Source organism: Poecilia formosa, unplaced genomic scaffold (genome assembly GCF_000485575.1).
Source record: "Poecilia formosa unplaced genomic scaffold, Poecilia_formosa-5.1.2 Scaffold158, whole genome shotgun sequence".
NCBI classification, from domain to species: domain Eukaryota; kingdom Metazoa; phylum Chordata; class Actinopteri; order Cyprinodontiformes; family Poeciliidae; genus Poecilia; species Poecilia formosa.
This window is the reverse complement of record NW_006800097.1, coordinates 1419844-1435153: the sequence shown is the minus strand read 5'-3', so window position 1 is coordinate 1435153 and position 15310 is coordinate 1419844. Positions and strand designations below refer to the sequence as shown.

Genomic DNA, 15310 nt, shown 5'->3' with positions numbered 1-15310 from the left:
CTGGAATGAAGAGTAGGATGAAGATGATGCTTGAAAAGTTGAGATGATGATGAAGGTTTTTCCTGTTTCCTCCAACAGAAAGATTCATCAATCAAGTTCCACGTCCTGCTGACTTCCTATGAGTTGATCACCATCGACATGGCCATCTTAGGCTCCATAGACTGGGCCTGCCTGGTGGTAGACGAGGCCCACAGACTGAAAAACAATCAGTCAAAGGTGCGCTGACTATATTCTAGATTATTTTATCAGATAATGCCAACACATGGTGGGAACGTTCCTCGCTCACTTTGTCATTCATTGTCTGTTCTAACCTTTATGTTAACTAAGTAGCAAACATGTTTCCTCTGCTGCAGTTTTTCCGGGTCTTGAACAACTATCCACTGCAACACAAGCTACTGCTGACGGGAACTCCACTGCAGAACAACCTGGAGGAGCTTTTCCACCTCCTGAACTTCCTCACACCCGAGAGGTTCAAGTAAGTTGAGCCACTTTTTTCATTTAAGAAGCTGATTGCTGACATTTGTTGAAGTTGTAACTAAATGAGTTGAATCAGATGTGCCTGGGAAACGTATTCACACTCCTTGAAACTTTTCCCTACTTTATTACATTAAAATAACTTTTTTTTTGAATGAGTTGGCAAAAATAACAAAATGTACAACAGTTCTTACAAAAATCGATTAGTCATGAATGCCCATGTTATTTGTTCCAGAGCCTGACTAGTGCAGAAATCCAAAAAGTTCTTAGATTCATATCTAAATTAAAGCCTTAAATGTCTTAAATTAAGTTTAAAAAGTAAGTTGGCCATTAATTACAACTCTTAAATATTGTCTTGACTAGACAACTTCAGCTCACATTATATGTATTGTTTTTCTCACGAGACTTTATTGTCAGACAAAGGTTTGAGTCACACACAGACACTTTCACCGCGTTCCTTGTCTTGCTGCTAACATTCCCTTGCTAGCTAGCCATCTTTTGTACATCCATCACTGGTCAGTGCAATTTTATTGCCAGTTAGCTGAACAAAAGTTGTGCATTTCTTTGGAGATATAGGTCTTAAATTACATTCATAATGGTCTGAACTCGAACTCTGGGCTACAAAATAAATCTACGAAATAATCAACAAATATCTGCTCAAGGTTCCTCATGTAAGCAAACAAACCAATATATTTTTTTTATACACTTTGTGTAAAAATACCAGAAAAGACAAAAACATGCAAACTTAATCCATGTTTGTTTTCCACCTGCAGCAACCTGGAGGTCTTTCTGGAAGAGTTTGCCGACATTGCTAAGGAGGATCAGATCAAGAAGCTTCACGACATGCTGGGTCCGCACATGCTCAGGAGGCTGAAGGCCGACGTCTTCAAGCACATGCCCTCCAAAACCGAGCTCATCGTCCGGGTGGAGCTCAGTCCCATGCAGAAGTTAGTCTGGAGCAGTGATCTACAGTCGAAATGATTTAGTTGGATTTGAATCCTGATGTCTAATTTTTCTTTACCCTTTTGCAGAAAATACTACAAATTTATCTTGACGAAAAACTTTGAGGCCCTCAACACGAAAGGTGGAGGAAACCAGGTTTCTCTGCTGAACGTCGTCATGGACCTGAAAAAGTGCTGCAACCACCCCTACCTCTTTCCTGCAGCAGCTATGGTATGAGCTGGAGAAACCATCATCTCTCCTTATAAAAGAATTTGCAAATCCTTGGACAAAAAACTCTTATTTATTAAAAAAAAAAAAACTGAATGAGGGAAAAAACAAAGGATCCTCTGAATGAAGTTTAGATGAGAATTTATCATTGTTTTCAGTTGCTCAGCTAAATTATTTCTTGTTTTAAAATCGCGTGTTTAATTTTTCACACCAAACAGGAAGCGCCAAAGATGCCCAATGGGATGTACGACGGGAGCGCTCTCACAAAGTCATCTGGAAAACTGATGCTGCTGCAGAAGATGATGAGGAAGCTGAAGGAAGGAGGACACAGAGTCCTCATTTTCTCACAGGTCAGCAGCTGTAGAAAAGCAGGTTGAGTTTAATTGTCCTTTCTATTTAACAGTTTGTTGTTTGTTCTTGTGCAGATGACCAAGATGTTGGATCTGTTGGAGGACTTCTTGGAAAATGAAGGGTACAAATATGAGCGGATTGACGGAGGAATCACCGGCGGGATGAGACAGGAAGCCATCGATCGTTTTAACGGTCAGATTTCTTTTGTAGCTTTCTAGAAGAAATAATTGGAAACGCAAGACAGGAAAAATATCTAACTATTTTTATACTGTCTTATACCATAGCTCCAAAAGAGAAATTAAAATCTGCATCAAAAACTTTACAAAAATCCTTATTGTTGCGTCTTTTCACAGGCAGATTCTAAACAAATACAGAACAAGTATTTACCGTTTCCTCCTTCGTCCCTCAGCTCCCGGCGCTCAGCAGTTTGCCTTCTTGTTGTCCACGAGAGCCGGAGGTCTGGGAATCAATCTGGCCACAGCCGACACAGTCATCATTTACGACTCGGACTGGAATCCTCACAATGACATCCAGGTAAAGCCTCGTTGCTGCTTTCCTTATTAAATATTAAATACGCTGGTTGTCAGATTAATCATGTCTGCCTCTTTGTCGGCTCTCAGGCCTTCAGCAGAGCTCATCGTATCGGTCAGAACAGAAAGGTCATGATCTACAGATTTGTCACTAAGGCCTCAGTGGAGGAGAGGATTACTCAGGTAATTGGCACAATTTAATATATTTTAGTTCTCAGGTAAAATGTTTCAGCCTTTACAGTCGTAAAACTACAAAAACTTCACATCTTCATCTCTGGATCTCTTGTTTCAGGTGGCCAAGAAGAAGATGATGTTGACTCACCTGGTGGTCCGACCCGGTCTTGGATCCAAGACGGGCTCCATGTCTAAACAGGAGCTGGACGACATTCTCAAGTTTGGAACAGAAGAGCTGTTCAAGGACGACGGAGAAGGTGAAGATGTGTGGCCGGCAGACGGCTTTAAAAAGTCTGGGAAATGATCTGACTTCCTCAGATTTGGAGAAAATAAATCAGAAAATCTTTGTAATTCCCAAATTCATGCACAAACCTACATAATTCATGTTTAGATTTGAGGAAAAAAAAAAAAAGTTGTTCCAGTCGGAGTCCTTTTCCTGACATTGCACATGTAATTATGGACGAATGAATGAAACTTCTTTCTGTCTTAGTCTTTCTAATAATTTACCTTATCAAGTATCTGGCTATGATACTTGATATCCGTCCGTCCGTCCGTCCGTCCGTCCGTCCGTCCGTCCGTCCGTCCGTCCGTCCGTCGTGTAACATTTCCATATTTAAAGCTTAAACTTTTAACTGTTGGAGCAATCTGGAGTTTGGAAAAGTATGGAGTTTCGACTTGAAACATGTTTGGGGATCCTGACCTGAACAATCAATGTTGACACATTTGTCCTCAGGTGAGAACAAAGAGGAGGACAGCAGCATCATCCACTACGACGACAAAGCCATCGAGCGACTTCTCGACCGCAATCAGGACGCCACCGACGACACGGAGCTGCAGAGCATGAACGAATACCTGAGCTCCTTCAAAGTGGCTCAGTATGTGGTCAAAGACGAGGAGGAAGAGGTGAGTCTGTGGCCCGGTGGGGTCGCCGTGGAAACCCCCCTCAGTCCAGCCCGACTTTCTTATTGCTACCCTACTTCTGCGGTGCTCAGGAGGAGGAAGTGCAGCGAGAAATCATCAAGCAGGAGGAGAGCGTCGACCCAGACTACTGGGAGAAGCTGCTGCGGCACCACTATGAGCAGCAGCAGGAGGACCTGGCCAGAAACCTGGGCAAAGGCAAACGCATCCGCAAGCAGGTCAACTACAACGACGGGTCACAGGAAGACAGAGGTAGGCCTTTTTTCTTTTAATTCTCTGAGCTTGAGTTACATTTCAGTAGGCCTCTCATTGATTGAAAATATATTTTTGTTATTTTTTTTCTTGAAGCTGATTGGCAGGACGACCAGTCTGATGGACAGTCGGATTACTCTGTGGCGTCTGAGGAAGGGGATGAAGACTTTGATGAGAGATCAGAGGGTAAGAATCTAAAAACTTGCAATATAGGTTTTTCCAGGCACAACTCTTAACAAGCTCACTCACAGGAAATTAAAATATGATGTGTTATTCAGCTGATTGGTTGTGGAGTCTTCAGTATCTCTGTTTTCTTTTCTGCAGCCAACTCTCGCAGGCCCAACAGGAAGGGCCTGAGGAACGACAAGGACAAACCACTGCCCCCCCTGCTGGCCAGGGTTGGAGGCAACATTGAGGTGAGCCGCTCTTCTTTAGACTGTTTGAATCCTACAAACATTTCAAAAAGCAACACAGCGACTGGTTTTAGAAATCCAACAGAAAGCACCTGAGTGAAATCTGAGCCTCCTGCTGTTTTCCAGGTGTTGGGTTTCAATTCTCGGCAGAGGAAGGCCTTCCTGAACGCAGTGATGCGTTATGGGATGCCTCCGCAGGACGCCTTCACCACCCAGTGGCTGGTCCGAGACCTGCGGGGGAAATCTGAGAAAGAATTCAAGTAAGTTACTTTTTTTTTTTTTTCTTTTTCTGTTGAACATGAAGAGCGAAGGACATTTTCTCAGATCTGGTTTTTCCTCCCTCTGCAGGGCTTACGTCTCTCTGTTCATGCGCCACCTGTGCGAACCCGGAGCAGACGGAGCTGAGACTTTCGCAGATGGCGTCCCCAGAGAAGGGTTGTCCCGGCAACATGTCCTCACACGCATCGGCGTCATGTCACTTATACGCAAAAAAGTATGTTTTTGGTTTGATTATTAATGGAGTAATTAACATGGATATTTCACCCCAATAAGGCAGCAGCTGGTTTTAGTTGAGAAAATTAAGAATAATTTTAATATATAGAGCACGATTCAAGCAGCTGTACGAGCTGGGACAGGACAAAAAGAAACGTATATATTGATATAATCTTTTTTTAAGGTAAGACTATTAAGCAAACCATTTACAGCCAGATATCTCTACCTGGAGACATCCGTCTTCACCAACTCAATGAAGAACCTTGAATAATATGAGTTACAACATTTCTTATTTTTTATCAAACTCCATGACAAATATTCAAAGCATCTAAGTGCTAACAAGAAATCTGCATATGTCATTCCACTGCAGTCAATACAGTGATAAAGGTTGCAAAAATTTAATTTTTTATTTTTTCCACTGACGTCATCAAGTCGAAAGGCCTGATATACTTTTTATTGTTGAGACTCATTTAGTCTGTAAACCTTGAAAAGTAGAAATTGATGGCAGATGTGCTTGTTGATAACTGCATCATCAGCATAAAAATGAAAATCTGAAACAGTTACATTTCTGTTGAAGTAAATGAAAAAGTCCTAAGTCAACCCCCTGAGGGACACCATTAGCTACAGTGGGTGGCCTACAGTGACCACAGCATCACGGACTTTCTACAGTACCAAATTAATAGTGGACATGTTATTTTATACCATTCCCACCTTCAAATCTAACTCTTTGAGTAAAAGAGCACTGAGCACCTCTGCGTGTTTCTTTATGTGGATTTTCCCCCCCCTATTAAATAACTGAAAAATCCATCCTGTAAATTGTAACCAAAGCTCTGACCGGATGGCGTCTCTTTACCTTCCAGGTCCAGGAGTTTGAGCACGTCAACGGTCAGTGGTCCATGCCCTGGATGGCCGACCTGGAGGAGAACAAGAGGGCCGCGGCTCAGCCGGACTCTCCAGGGAAAACCCCGTCCACCGGGACCCCCGCCGACACACAGCCCAACACTCCTGCTCCAGGTACCAGCTTAGCCTCCGAGGTGAAGATGTTTCTGTTGAGGGTGTGGAGGAAAACAAATCCAATGTAACGCGAGTGTCTGTTTCTAGCTGATGACTCGGTGAAGAATGACGAGGCATCAAAGGATGGAGAGAAAGACGCAAAGAAAGAAGGCGAGGCAGATAAAAACGGCAAAGAGCCAGCTAAGGCCAGCAGCGAGGTAAAGAATTTAAGAAGAAGGTAGGGTTTGAAAAAATGTGCAAAGACTTGAATCTGATTTATCCATGATGCCGACAGGTTATCGCCATCCCGGACGACGATGAGAAGGTCCCTGTGGAGACGCAGGATAAGAAAAACGGCGAGGAGCCGATGGAGACGGACAAACCGAGCAACGGCGAAGCGGAGAGCGCAAAAGAAAAGGAAGGAGAGGAAGGAGAGGGAGAGAAAAAGAGCGCAGAGGGAAGAGAGGAAGACAAACCAGCTGTAGATGAAAAGACGGAGCCGTCAGAAGTCAAACCTGAGGAGCCTGAAGTCAAAGGTGAGATTTTCAAGGCTTTTTTTTTGTTCTTAAATTTGCAAAGAATGTTTTTTTTGTGCAACATTTCTAAAAGCCGTTTGCTTGTGCTAGCTCTGCTGCAGTCTTAATAAAGTTTGTTCTAATTAATGTTTTCATCCTACAGGAGAGGAAAAGAAGGAAGAGAAGCCTGAAAAGATGGACACCACTCCTCCTGCAGAAGAAAAGAAAGGTAACTTTTGTAGATTTAACCTGTTAAGTGCCAGCTCTGATATGACGTCTGGTGGTGACTCTTCTGTTTTTGTTTTGTTTTTTTTCTTTTGAAGACGTGAAGGAGGAGAAAGAAACTCCAAAACCAGAGGAGGCGGCCAAGCTGCAGAACGGAGACGGCAGCAAAGAGGGCGTGGCTACGGCGGCAGCGGCAGCTTCCACCGCCAGCGGCGTGAGCGAGGAGAAGAAGAAAGCCAAAACCCGATTCATGTTCAACATCGCAGATGGAGGATTCACAGGTACGAACACAGACAGGAAGTCGGGTTAGTTTCAGGATTCTGTTCCAAATCACTAACGGCTCCTTTTCCTTTAGAGCTGCACTCTTTATGGCAGAACGAGGAGCGCGCCGCCACGGTTACCAAGAAAACCAATGAGATCTGGCACCGTCGCCATGACTACTGGCTGCTGGCCGGCATCATACAGTATCCTTTTCCGACCGGAGTGATCCTGGACTCCGTTATGTCGATGTAGTTTTACCGGAGGCCGCCCTGGTTGGACGTTTGTTCCCCTGACCGCTGATCCCTCCAGACACGGCTACGCCCGCTGGCAGGACATCCAGAACGACGTGAGGTTTGCCATCCTCAACGAGCCGTTCAAAGGGGAGATGAACAGGGGCAACTTTCTGGAAATCAAGAACAAGTTCCTGGCCCGAAGGTTCAAGGTAGCAAATATTTTACACATGCAATACCTAAAGAAAAAATATCTGAGGTTATAAATTTCTATCAATCATAATTCCATCCATCCAAGTTTCATAATGTTTGAACATTATCTGTCCATCCATTGATGTGTATGATTTTCATCATTGTCTGTTTTTTCTTTCTTCTCCATCTATACATTCTGTCCATACATCCATTCATCTTTTTTTTTTCATTCATCGATTTTTCTGTTATTGCATCTGTTGTACTTCTTTTTCATTCTTTCATCTTTTTACCCTTTTCCTTTGCTTTCTTTTGCACTTTAATTTTTTCTTTCTTTCACTATTTTTTCTGCTTTCCCTTCTTTCCTTTTATTCTGCTCTCTCCCTCTTTCTGCTTTCTTTCACTCCATTTATTTCATTCACTCTTTTGTTTTTCTTCTGCTCTTTCTTTCTTCCACCAAACCATATATCCTTTTCTTTTGTCTGTTATCCATTGATCCATACATTCACTTTTCCAACTTTGATTCATTAAATTTTTTTTAACCAATCACTTTATTTATCTGTATATTTATATTTAATCAAACACAAAGAGCAGGAACATTGTAAGTATTTTAAAAGATGCACCTTTCTGTCTCATCTCCAGCTGTTGGAGCAGGCGCTGGTGATCGAGGAACAGCTGCGTCGCGCCGCCTACCTCAACATGTCAGAGGATCCCTCTCACCCCTCCATGGCCCTGAACACCCGCTTCAGCGAGGTGGAGTGTCTGGCCGAGTCCCACCAGCACTTAAGCAAGGAGTCCATGTCCGGGAACAAACCGGCCAACGCCGTCCTGCACAAAGGTACAACCGACGCTCCACAAAGATCTGACTAAATGGCACCAGTTTTTTTTTTTTTTTTATAGTTTTATAAATGATTTATATTTTATAAATATTAATGCTTTCTGTGTTTTCAGTGCTAAAGCAGTTGGAAGAGCTGCTGAGTGACATGAAGGCGGACGTGACCCGCCTCCCAGCAACCATCGCCCGGATACCGCCGGTTGCTGTCCGACTCCAGATGTCTGAGAGGAACATCCTGAGCCGCCTAGCGAGCCGAGGACCAGAAACACAGACGCAGACGCAGCAGGTAGCAGGATAGAAGTTTAATTTAGTTTGTTTGCTTCAAAGCTGAATTAGCTGAAATGATTTGTTTGTTTTGTGATGTATTGTGCAGCAGATGCCGCAGCAGTAGACTGAAAATCGTCTCTAACCTCAAGAACCACCCCCTGCCTCACATCAACATTCCTGATTGGTGCACAGCAGAACGAGTCGCCGTGCTCCGAGCTTGAAGCCACGTCCTGTTCACTTTTCACCCCCAAAATGGACTTTACAGAGTTTCTCTGGAGGATCAGATCTCCTCCCTGTCCCAAAAAATGAGGCTGTGGACAGAAGTTTTTTTTTAAAGTATTTTCCGCCTTTTTTTTTTTTTTTTTTTTCAATTTCTTTATTAATATTATTGATATAATGTTATTATGATGGTTTTTTTGGGACCTAAATAAAAAAATGTAATAAAGTTTTTTGTTTGGTTTTGATGGCTGAAATAAAATAAGAAAAAGAAATAGTACTTAGCTTTAAAATATCACTTTGCTTACTGTTCAGGAATTTAGCAAAAACAGTTAATTTTGGTAATCTGAGTTGATCAAAAACAGTATTAAAAAAATAACCTCAACTTTACATGATGAAACTCAAGTTTGGTACAAAACATCCTAGTAGAGAAAAGACAATTGAAAGCAAATACTAATTTATTAGAATTTTCTCGAAGTGTCAAGCAGCCAGTCTGGAATTAAACGTATTCATTTCAACGGTACATAGCATAAATGAGTGTTTTCATCCATGAAAATTCAACAAAAAAAAGTTCTGGGAACTAATGTGTTGCACATCCAAAGCATGGAAACTACAAGTCGACTCACAACACAGAAGTTAAACACAGGACGGGTGAAAGCAAACAGAAAACGGTTCAAACAGAAGTTGGGTTGTTTAAAATCAGTAGCAGCACCAACAGAGTGACACTGACGTACAGCAAGGGCTCGGAGTTTCAGCCATGTTTTAACAGCGTATACAGCAATATATTTTAGGTGTGGCTGTCTTTTAGTGTTCCTTAAAAATAACCCATATGATGTATATAGATGTTAGTCTTACCAGGTGCACAACTTGATTTCTTTGTAATATAATAGGAGTAAAATTCTAATCTACAATCGGCCACAAACACTCTGCTTCTCTTATCAGTGGTTCTCTTTGGCTCAACACACAAAACATGACATTTTTCACATAATTTCAATAGGCAAGGACTGGAAGGACATTTATGTCAATGACATGCTGTGATTCTGCTGCACCTTAATGCTCAAAGCTGCTTCAGAATTCAAAAAGCTTGACATAATTTTGACCATGTCAATTATTTATAAAACTACTAAGTAGTTATTGTATGACAGTGGCTTCTGTGAAATAAAGGTTACAGCTCCAAATACTCTTGAAAGAGGCAGAAGGAACTCCACTGATTCGTGACTGAATCCAAAACATGAAGCTGCCAGCTTCAGGAAGTGATGCGATTTAGATAAAACAGAGGTTACGTCACGTTGGCTAATTTTTCTGTCATGAATCTTAAATCCATAAACCTTTCTGACTTTCTACAACTCACCCAAACAAAACCAACTGATTATAGTGACCCTTTGTTTTAATCTGTAAACCTGCTCATTGCAAAGAGGACAGGAGGAGCACATTAAAGGCCATGCATAGAGGTCGCTGAGGAAGAGGAGGCGCACTGAGGAAAGACTCGGTTTGGTGCGGTAGCGTTCGTTGGTGCAGACTCGTCCTGGGACTTGCATCTCCATTCTTGAAAAGCAGCTCAGTAGAAGAAATATACTAAATATAGAGAACAGGAAAGAAACACTTACATTGGTAAGAGATTTCCAATATAGAGCAGAAATTATTTTCTTACAAAAAAATAATAAAAATTCATTGCCAAAGAAATGCAAAGAATATTCCTCATGCTCTGGAAGCAAAGGTGGCATAGCGCTCTGATACGGACAAAAAAATGCAATGTGTACGTATTATTTTTATGGTGCCTTGAAAATGTTTTGATAACATTTGAACTTTTAACATTTTCTCACATTACAACCAAATTTTAAAGTGTCAGTGAGATTTTATGAGGTAAAGCAACACAAAACGGTGCACTTCTGAAGTAGAAGAAAAAAGATCATTCTGAGCAAGTCCCCAAAAAAATGCATTTATGAAAAGATTAAATTACGCACAGCTTGACATTTTCATTTAAGTGTATCATAATAAAGGAGAATACAAATACACTAGATGTTTATTTATTCAAAAATCTTTAAAGTCATATTTTTCTCTTTCAAAGTTATACACAATTTTATTTGGAAATACACTGAAGATTAAAGTTGTAAAATGTTTATGCATTAAAACTTTGAACATTTTATGAACAAAACAAACACTGTTTGGCCTCTGATGGCTCATTTGTGTCCAATATAAATTAAACATCAGTTTTTTTTGTTTGTTTACATTGTACAGTGATTTGCGTTATTGTAATACAATAACTGAGTCGAAGTGATTTTTTCATTGTGTTATACTTACAGAAGACGACGCCGACACATATAACTCCTATAACCGCCATCATGATCATCATCTGGCAACAAAAACAACAGCAGCACTTTTTAGGTCAAGTGGGATTTTGGTTCTGTTTTGGACATACAGGAAGTAATAGAAACTGAAAATTGAGCATGCCAAAAATATAAACAAACGTGACACAAGATGTTAGGAAGTTTGTATTTGATTGATTTGTTCTTTGTTTTTCCATTGGCCCCTAAAAGTGCTTAGACAGGATTCCAGCTGTTGCAGAATCTAATGTAAATATATCTGCATTGAGGCTGCATGCAGTGATCACAAACATTTCTTCACTTTTTTCCCCCCAAATGTATAAATATAAATGTTGTTCAATGCATGAAACAAAGACATTGACAGGAAATCACATCCCCTCTGAGAGGGGGAGGGCTGAAAGAGATTAATAAATACAAGAGCATGGAAAGAGAGACGGGTGTCAACGTGATACTAGGGCTCGCAGTGTGTGTGTATAAAGGTTTGTAAATAACACACCCTACTTTGAAAGTGGTGAAATCTAAAGCTCAATGAAAACCTTCAATCTGTTATAACCTAATATGTTGTACTTATTGAGACATTATTACATCAGTGGAGGTTCTCATGACCGAAGCCGAGTCCGAATGTTGGAGAGGAGGAGTTACGTCACAGATCACAGCTGGCTCTCTAATCCCAGGCCGTCACTGTAATCCAGATTGAGATTTTCCTTCCTCTCTTTCTGGCTTCCCCGTCAGTCTAACAGACTGACAATGGCAGAGCGAATCTGCCTTCACTCTGCCACGGATTGGGCCAAACGAACCGCACAGAATGAGGCGGAGCCCAGCGGCCGGAAACCAGGTCCAATAAAAGTGGATGAATAAATGGAAGGATGGATAAACGGTGTGGACGGATGGTGATGGGAGAGCAGAAATGGCAGCTGGGAAGTGTTTCTATTTTTATTCAGGGTGATATTCCAAACTTCAGCGACATTTTTACACCATCTGAGGAAGATGTTTTTATAAAACTTAACAATAGCGCCTGCTTTATGTTAACGAGGATTATAAAATTGTAGCCAGGTTTGCGCAACAAATTTGTTTTTGATAAGTAACTTGGTTTAGTTTGTCTAGAATCACCACAAATGTAGAGACACGATGAGGTTGTTGAGACTGGACATAGGAAAGTAATAAAAAAATGACCTTAAATCTCATTCTTCTGAATCAGAAAACAAAGTATTGAGATTCAATTTTTCTTTTTTATTTTAATCATATTGTCTGTTAATCAAACTTTGTCTGATTCTGCATTTATGTCAAATTAATTATTTTTGTTTTAACCTATGACATATTACTGTTACACTGCTATTTTAGACATTTTCAGATTGTAACAATAAAATACGGCTATTTAAAATATGTTTTTCATGATATCATGGTGTTATGGTGAACAGTTATTTTAAATACCTGAAATGCTACCGTTGTTTTAAACCAAACATGATTTGTGTGGCAGGTACATGATGAGGGGAACTCTTGAATCCTTCTCACCTTGCAGTTTTTCCACCAGTACTTGTTCTTGAGCTTGGCGGCGCTGCTCTCGAACTGCGAGGCTCCGGCCTGCAAGGCGTCGGCCCGGTCGTCGAGTTCTGACAGCTTCTGGTCTCTCTCCAGGACTTTGTCCACATTCACACGCATGATGTCCACCACCTGAGGGACAAACACACCTGTCAGAGTCTGTCTCAGACTGAGCTCAAATACGTCAGAGAAAAGCCAAGCAGATACAAGTTTTTAAATACCAGTTTTCACATTTTATGATACACCTGCAGTTTTATACTTGATGGTATATTTGGGTTCTTGTAATGAGGAAAACAGCACATTAACAACCTTTAAATGTGTGTTTGCTCACCTCGTCCACCTGAGCCTGCGTCTGCTGCAGCCGTCTGTTGCTGGTCAGGTTTGGGGCCGGAGCCGGAGGGCCTCCCTCACCTTCCGGACCCCCTGGAGCTCCAGGAGTGCCTGCTGCATCTGGAGTCGACCTGCGGTGAAAATGATGAAGATCAGAGATGATGAGTTTTCTTAAACAATCTTTTCAGAAGCAGAGATGTCTTTGGTAAAAACATCACAAAATGAGTAAAGATTTAGCTGGTCTCAACCTCTTACAAACCAGAACTGAACAAATTTGAGTGCAAGCATTTCATAAAAGCCGCCAGCAGATCTACTTGCATACATTTCAAATAATAAAGAGTGAATTAAGTGGAGCGTATGACTCTTAATGAGTTAAAAGTAATCAAATTATGACCCACATAAGAAGACAATCAGGGTAAAGTTTTAAAGGCTAACAGATTCACTAAATCTGTTTCCTTAGAAAACAAAAGTAGACCACCATAAACAAGCAGATAAACTATCATTTCAGTTTGGTGCAGATTAAATGAGTCACATGAAGAAGACTATGGGAAGAAAACAAGCATTAATTATATAAATTAGGCAATATAGAGCCCTTTTCCCTCAATGGAAAAGGTTTGGTGAACACAAAGCATGAGAAGATTATTTATATTGCACCACTCATTAAAGATTTTTTTTTAATAGAAAAGATAATATTTCAAACACTTAAAAGCATTGCATTCCAAAAAACTAATGTAATAATGAAAATGTATGACGTCAAACTAATGTAATAATGAAAATGTATGACGTCAAACTAATGTAATAATGAAAATGTATGACGTCAACTCAATGACTGAAGTGATTTATTTCCTCCATTTGACGTCACTCAGCAGGGTGAAGGTGGAGAAATACTTTAAGTGTCCAACTTCCTTTTTCTTTTTTAGGTGAGATCCCTATTTATTTACAGCTCTGGTTGCAGTTTAAATTGATTGTTTATATAAAATGGAATGGTGATTAATTTCATGTCCAAAAATATTATTAAATGCAAAAAATGTATAGTCATTGTGTGACAAGTGGTCAAAGCAGAGTCACCCACCACCCAATCAGAATTAGACATGATGCATCACTAAAGGACACAACCTACATGCTACCTGATGTAGCCCATCACCATCACCAGCAGTGAAATACAAAGTGCAGAATCATGTAAATCACAAAATAACCAAATGGCCTCAATAATGAGATTGTCTGCAAACACAACACAAATCACAATTAGAGTTTATGGCACCCACTAATGATAAAAAGTTTCATGTGAAAATTCGTTGTTTGAAACTTGGATGAAAATTTGCTGAGATCTAAACTAACCTCTCCAAGACAGTAATTTTCAGTAAAGCCAAATAAAGGATTTAAATCTGGGAGCTTCTCATTGCAAAGCTGCAAGTTCTCCACCGTGGAACCCTGATTTTATTTGGTTTCGTTTTGATATGATTTTTCGAGCAAAGCTTTAAATTCAGCACCTGCATACATGCTTCTTCGAAGTGGATTCATATTATATTAAATCAGTATTTTCTCACTGCTTTTAAGTAAATATGGACAAAAAAAAATCAGTTTTATGGAAGCATAACTCATCCAACTTTAACTTTATCTATATAACCAACATATAAGGCGAGGTTGTCGAAAAGTTGTAGTTTCAAATTCATGTCAAAGTTTTTGACCTGGTGAGGTTTTTGAAGTTTCAGTCAGACATACTTAGCAGAATCACACTAACCAGAGTTGCTGCTATGCTCTAACAGTGAGGCTTGTTTTCCAGAAGCAAAATGGAGAAAGATTTGTGCAGCAGCAGCCTCCCTGCCTGACTGATGGAGATCAACATGCAGGAATTAAAAATCGGCCGTCCCCTCCCCCAGAGGAAAAAAACCCAACAGATAGAATGTTTTTCTATTCAATAGAAGTCCCAAATCGCTTATGATCCATTGTTTTAGTCTGAATTGACTCAGTGAGTTTTGTCTGGCTCTTTGAACAGCACAGTTTCATTTGTTTTGTTAAAAAAAAAGCAGCTGATGCAAAGTGTACCAGCACAGATGAGCTTTTCCCAATCGCAGCTGATGAAGTTTTTTTTTTATTTTTTTTTTTTAGGTGAGTCAGCCGGTGAGTCACGGTCAGACTCCTGCAGGGTCGAAGAGCTGCACCCCAGAAATTTCCAGATGCTTTCAAACTTAGTTTCGGATAAAATAAATAAAACCACAAAACTAACTTTATAAAGAGTAAAACTGTTTTCTTTTTCGGATTATGTATGAATTATACACTAAACTAAATTAAGGTTCCGAAAACAGAACCCGGATAGTCATATATGACAGGTTTAAAATAAAACAGAGTACTCACATCTCAGCGGCAGGACGATGAGGATTATCTGAGAGACGGGCTGATGAAGAGTGAGGGTGATGAGAGCAGAGAGAGTGATCCCTGCTGGTTAAATGCAAAAAAATAAAAAATAAAAAAATGGAGTATGACTTCTGGTTTCCTTTTTAGCTGATGTCTCAATTCACCTTTTCGTTTTGTTTTCTTTTCTTTACTCAGACTGAAGAAAGAAAAACACTATTGCGCAGATGAAAGAAACCAAAATATGTCCGTCATGTAAA

At 40.4% G+C, this 15310-nt stretch overlaps 2 protein-coding genes across 3 annotated transcripts in view; one reads left to right on the top strand and one right to left on the bottom strand.

Moving 5' to 3' along the window:
- chd4a (chromodomain helicase DNA binding protein 4a) overlaps positions 1-8731 on the top strand; it is a 24064-nt gene extending 15333 nt beyond the window's left edge. Inside the window, exons 17-41 of one of the 2 annotated variants that reach the window (XM_007564379.2) lie at positions 79-216; positions 354-475; positions 1248-1421; positions 1506-1647; positions 1863-1994; positions 2070-2187; positions 2405-2529; positions 2616-2708; positions 2818-2956; positions 3433-3602; positions 3692-3869; positions 3966-4055; positions 4194-4285; positions 4409-4542; positions 4631-4775; positions 5635-5788; positions 5876-5985; positions 6063-6303; positions 6446-6511; positions 6606-6788; positions 6863-6971; positions 7078-7210; positions 7830-8025; positions 8139-8308; positions 8399-8731. In XM_007564379.2, coding sequence (XP_007564441.1) covers positions 79-216; positions 354-475; positions 1248-1421; positions 1506-1647; positions 1863-1994; positions 2070-2187; positions 2405-2529; positions 2616-2708; positions 2818-2956; positions 3433-3602; positions 3692-3869; positions 3966-4055; positions 4194-4285; positions 4409-4542; positions 4631-4775; positions 5635-5788; positions 5876-5985; positions 6063-6303; positions 6446-6511; positions 6606-6788; positions 6863-6971; positions 7078-7210; positions 7830-8025; positions 8139-8308; positions 8399-8413 — 3369 coding nt within the window. In that variant the 3' untranslated portion in view covers positions 8414-8731. Of the gene's footprint in view, positions 1-78; positions 217-353; positions 476-1247; positions 1422-1505; positions 1648-1862; positions 1995-2069; positions 2188-2404; positions 2530-2615; positions 2709-2817; positions 2957-3432; positions 3603-3691; positions 3870-3965; positions 4056-4193; positions 4286-4408; positions 4543-4630; positions 4776-5634; positions 5789-5875; positions 5986-6062; positions 6304-6445; positions 6512-6605; positions 6789-6862; positions 6972-7077; positions 7211-7829; positions 8026-8138; positions 8309-8395 lie in introns of both variants that reach the window. The other variant, XM_007564377.2, reaches the window with a different exon arrangement.
- On the bottom strand, positions 8629-15310 carry LOC103146447 (vesicle-associated membrane protein 2-like). The gene is made up of 5 exons (XM_007564380.2): positions 15054-15310; positions 12700-12829; positions 12342-12500; positions 10807-10858; positions 8629-10080 (listed from the first exon to the last, which is right to left on the bottom strand). Coding segments are annotated over exons 1-5 (360 nt in total). The 5' UTR covers positions 15056-15310; the 3' UTR covers positions 8629-10063.

Coding starts and splice junctions, on each gene's coding strand:
- LOC103146447 (XM_007564380.2), bottom strand. Junction 12,501..12,699: donor CGCAGGCTCAGGTGGACGAG/GTGAGCAAACAC, acceptor TTTGTCCCTCAG/GTGGTGGACATCATGCGTGT. Junction 10,859..12,341: donor ACTGGTGGAAAAACTGCAAG/GTGAGAAGGATT, acceptor TTTTGTTGCCAG/ATGATGATCATGATGGCGGT.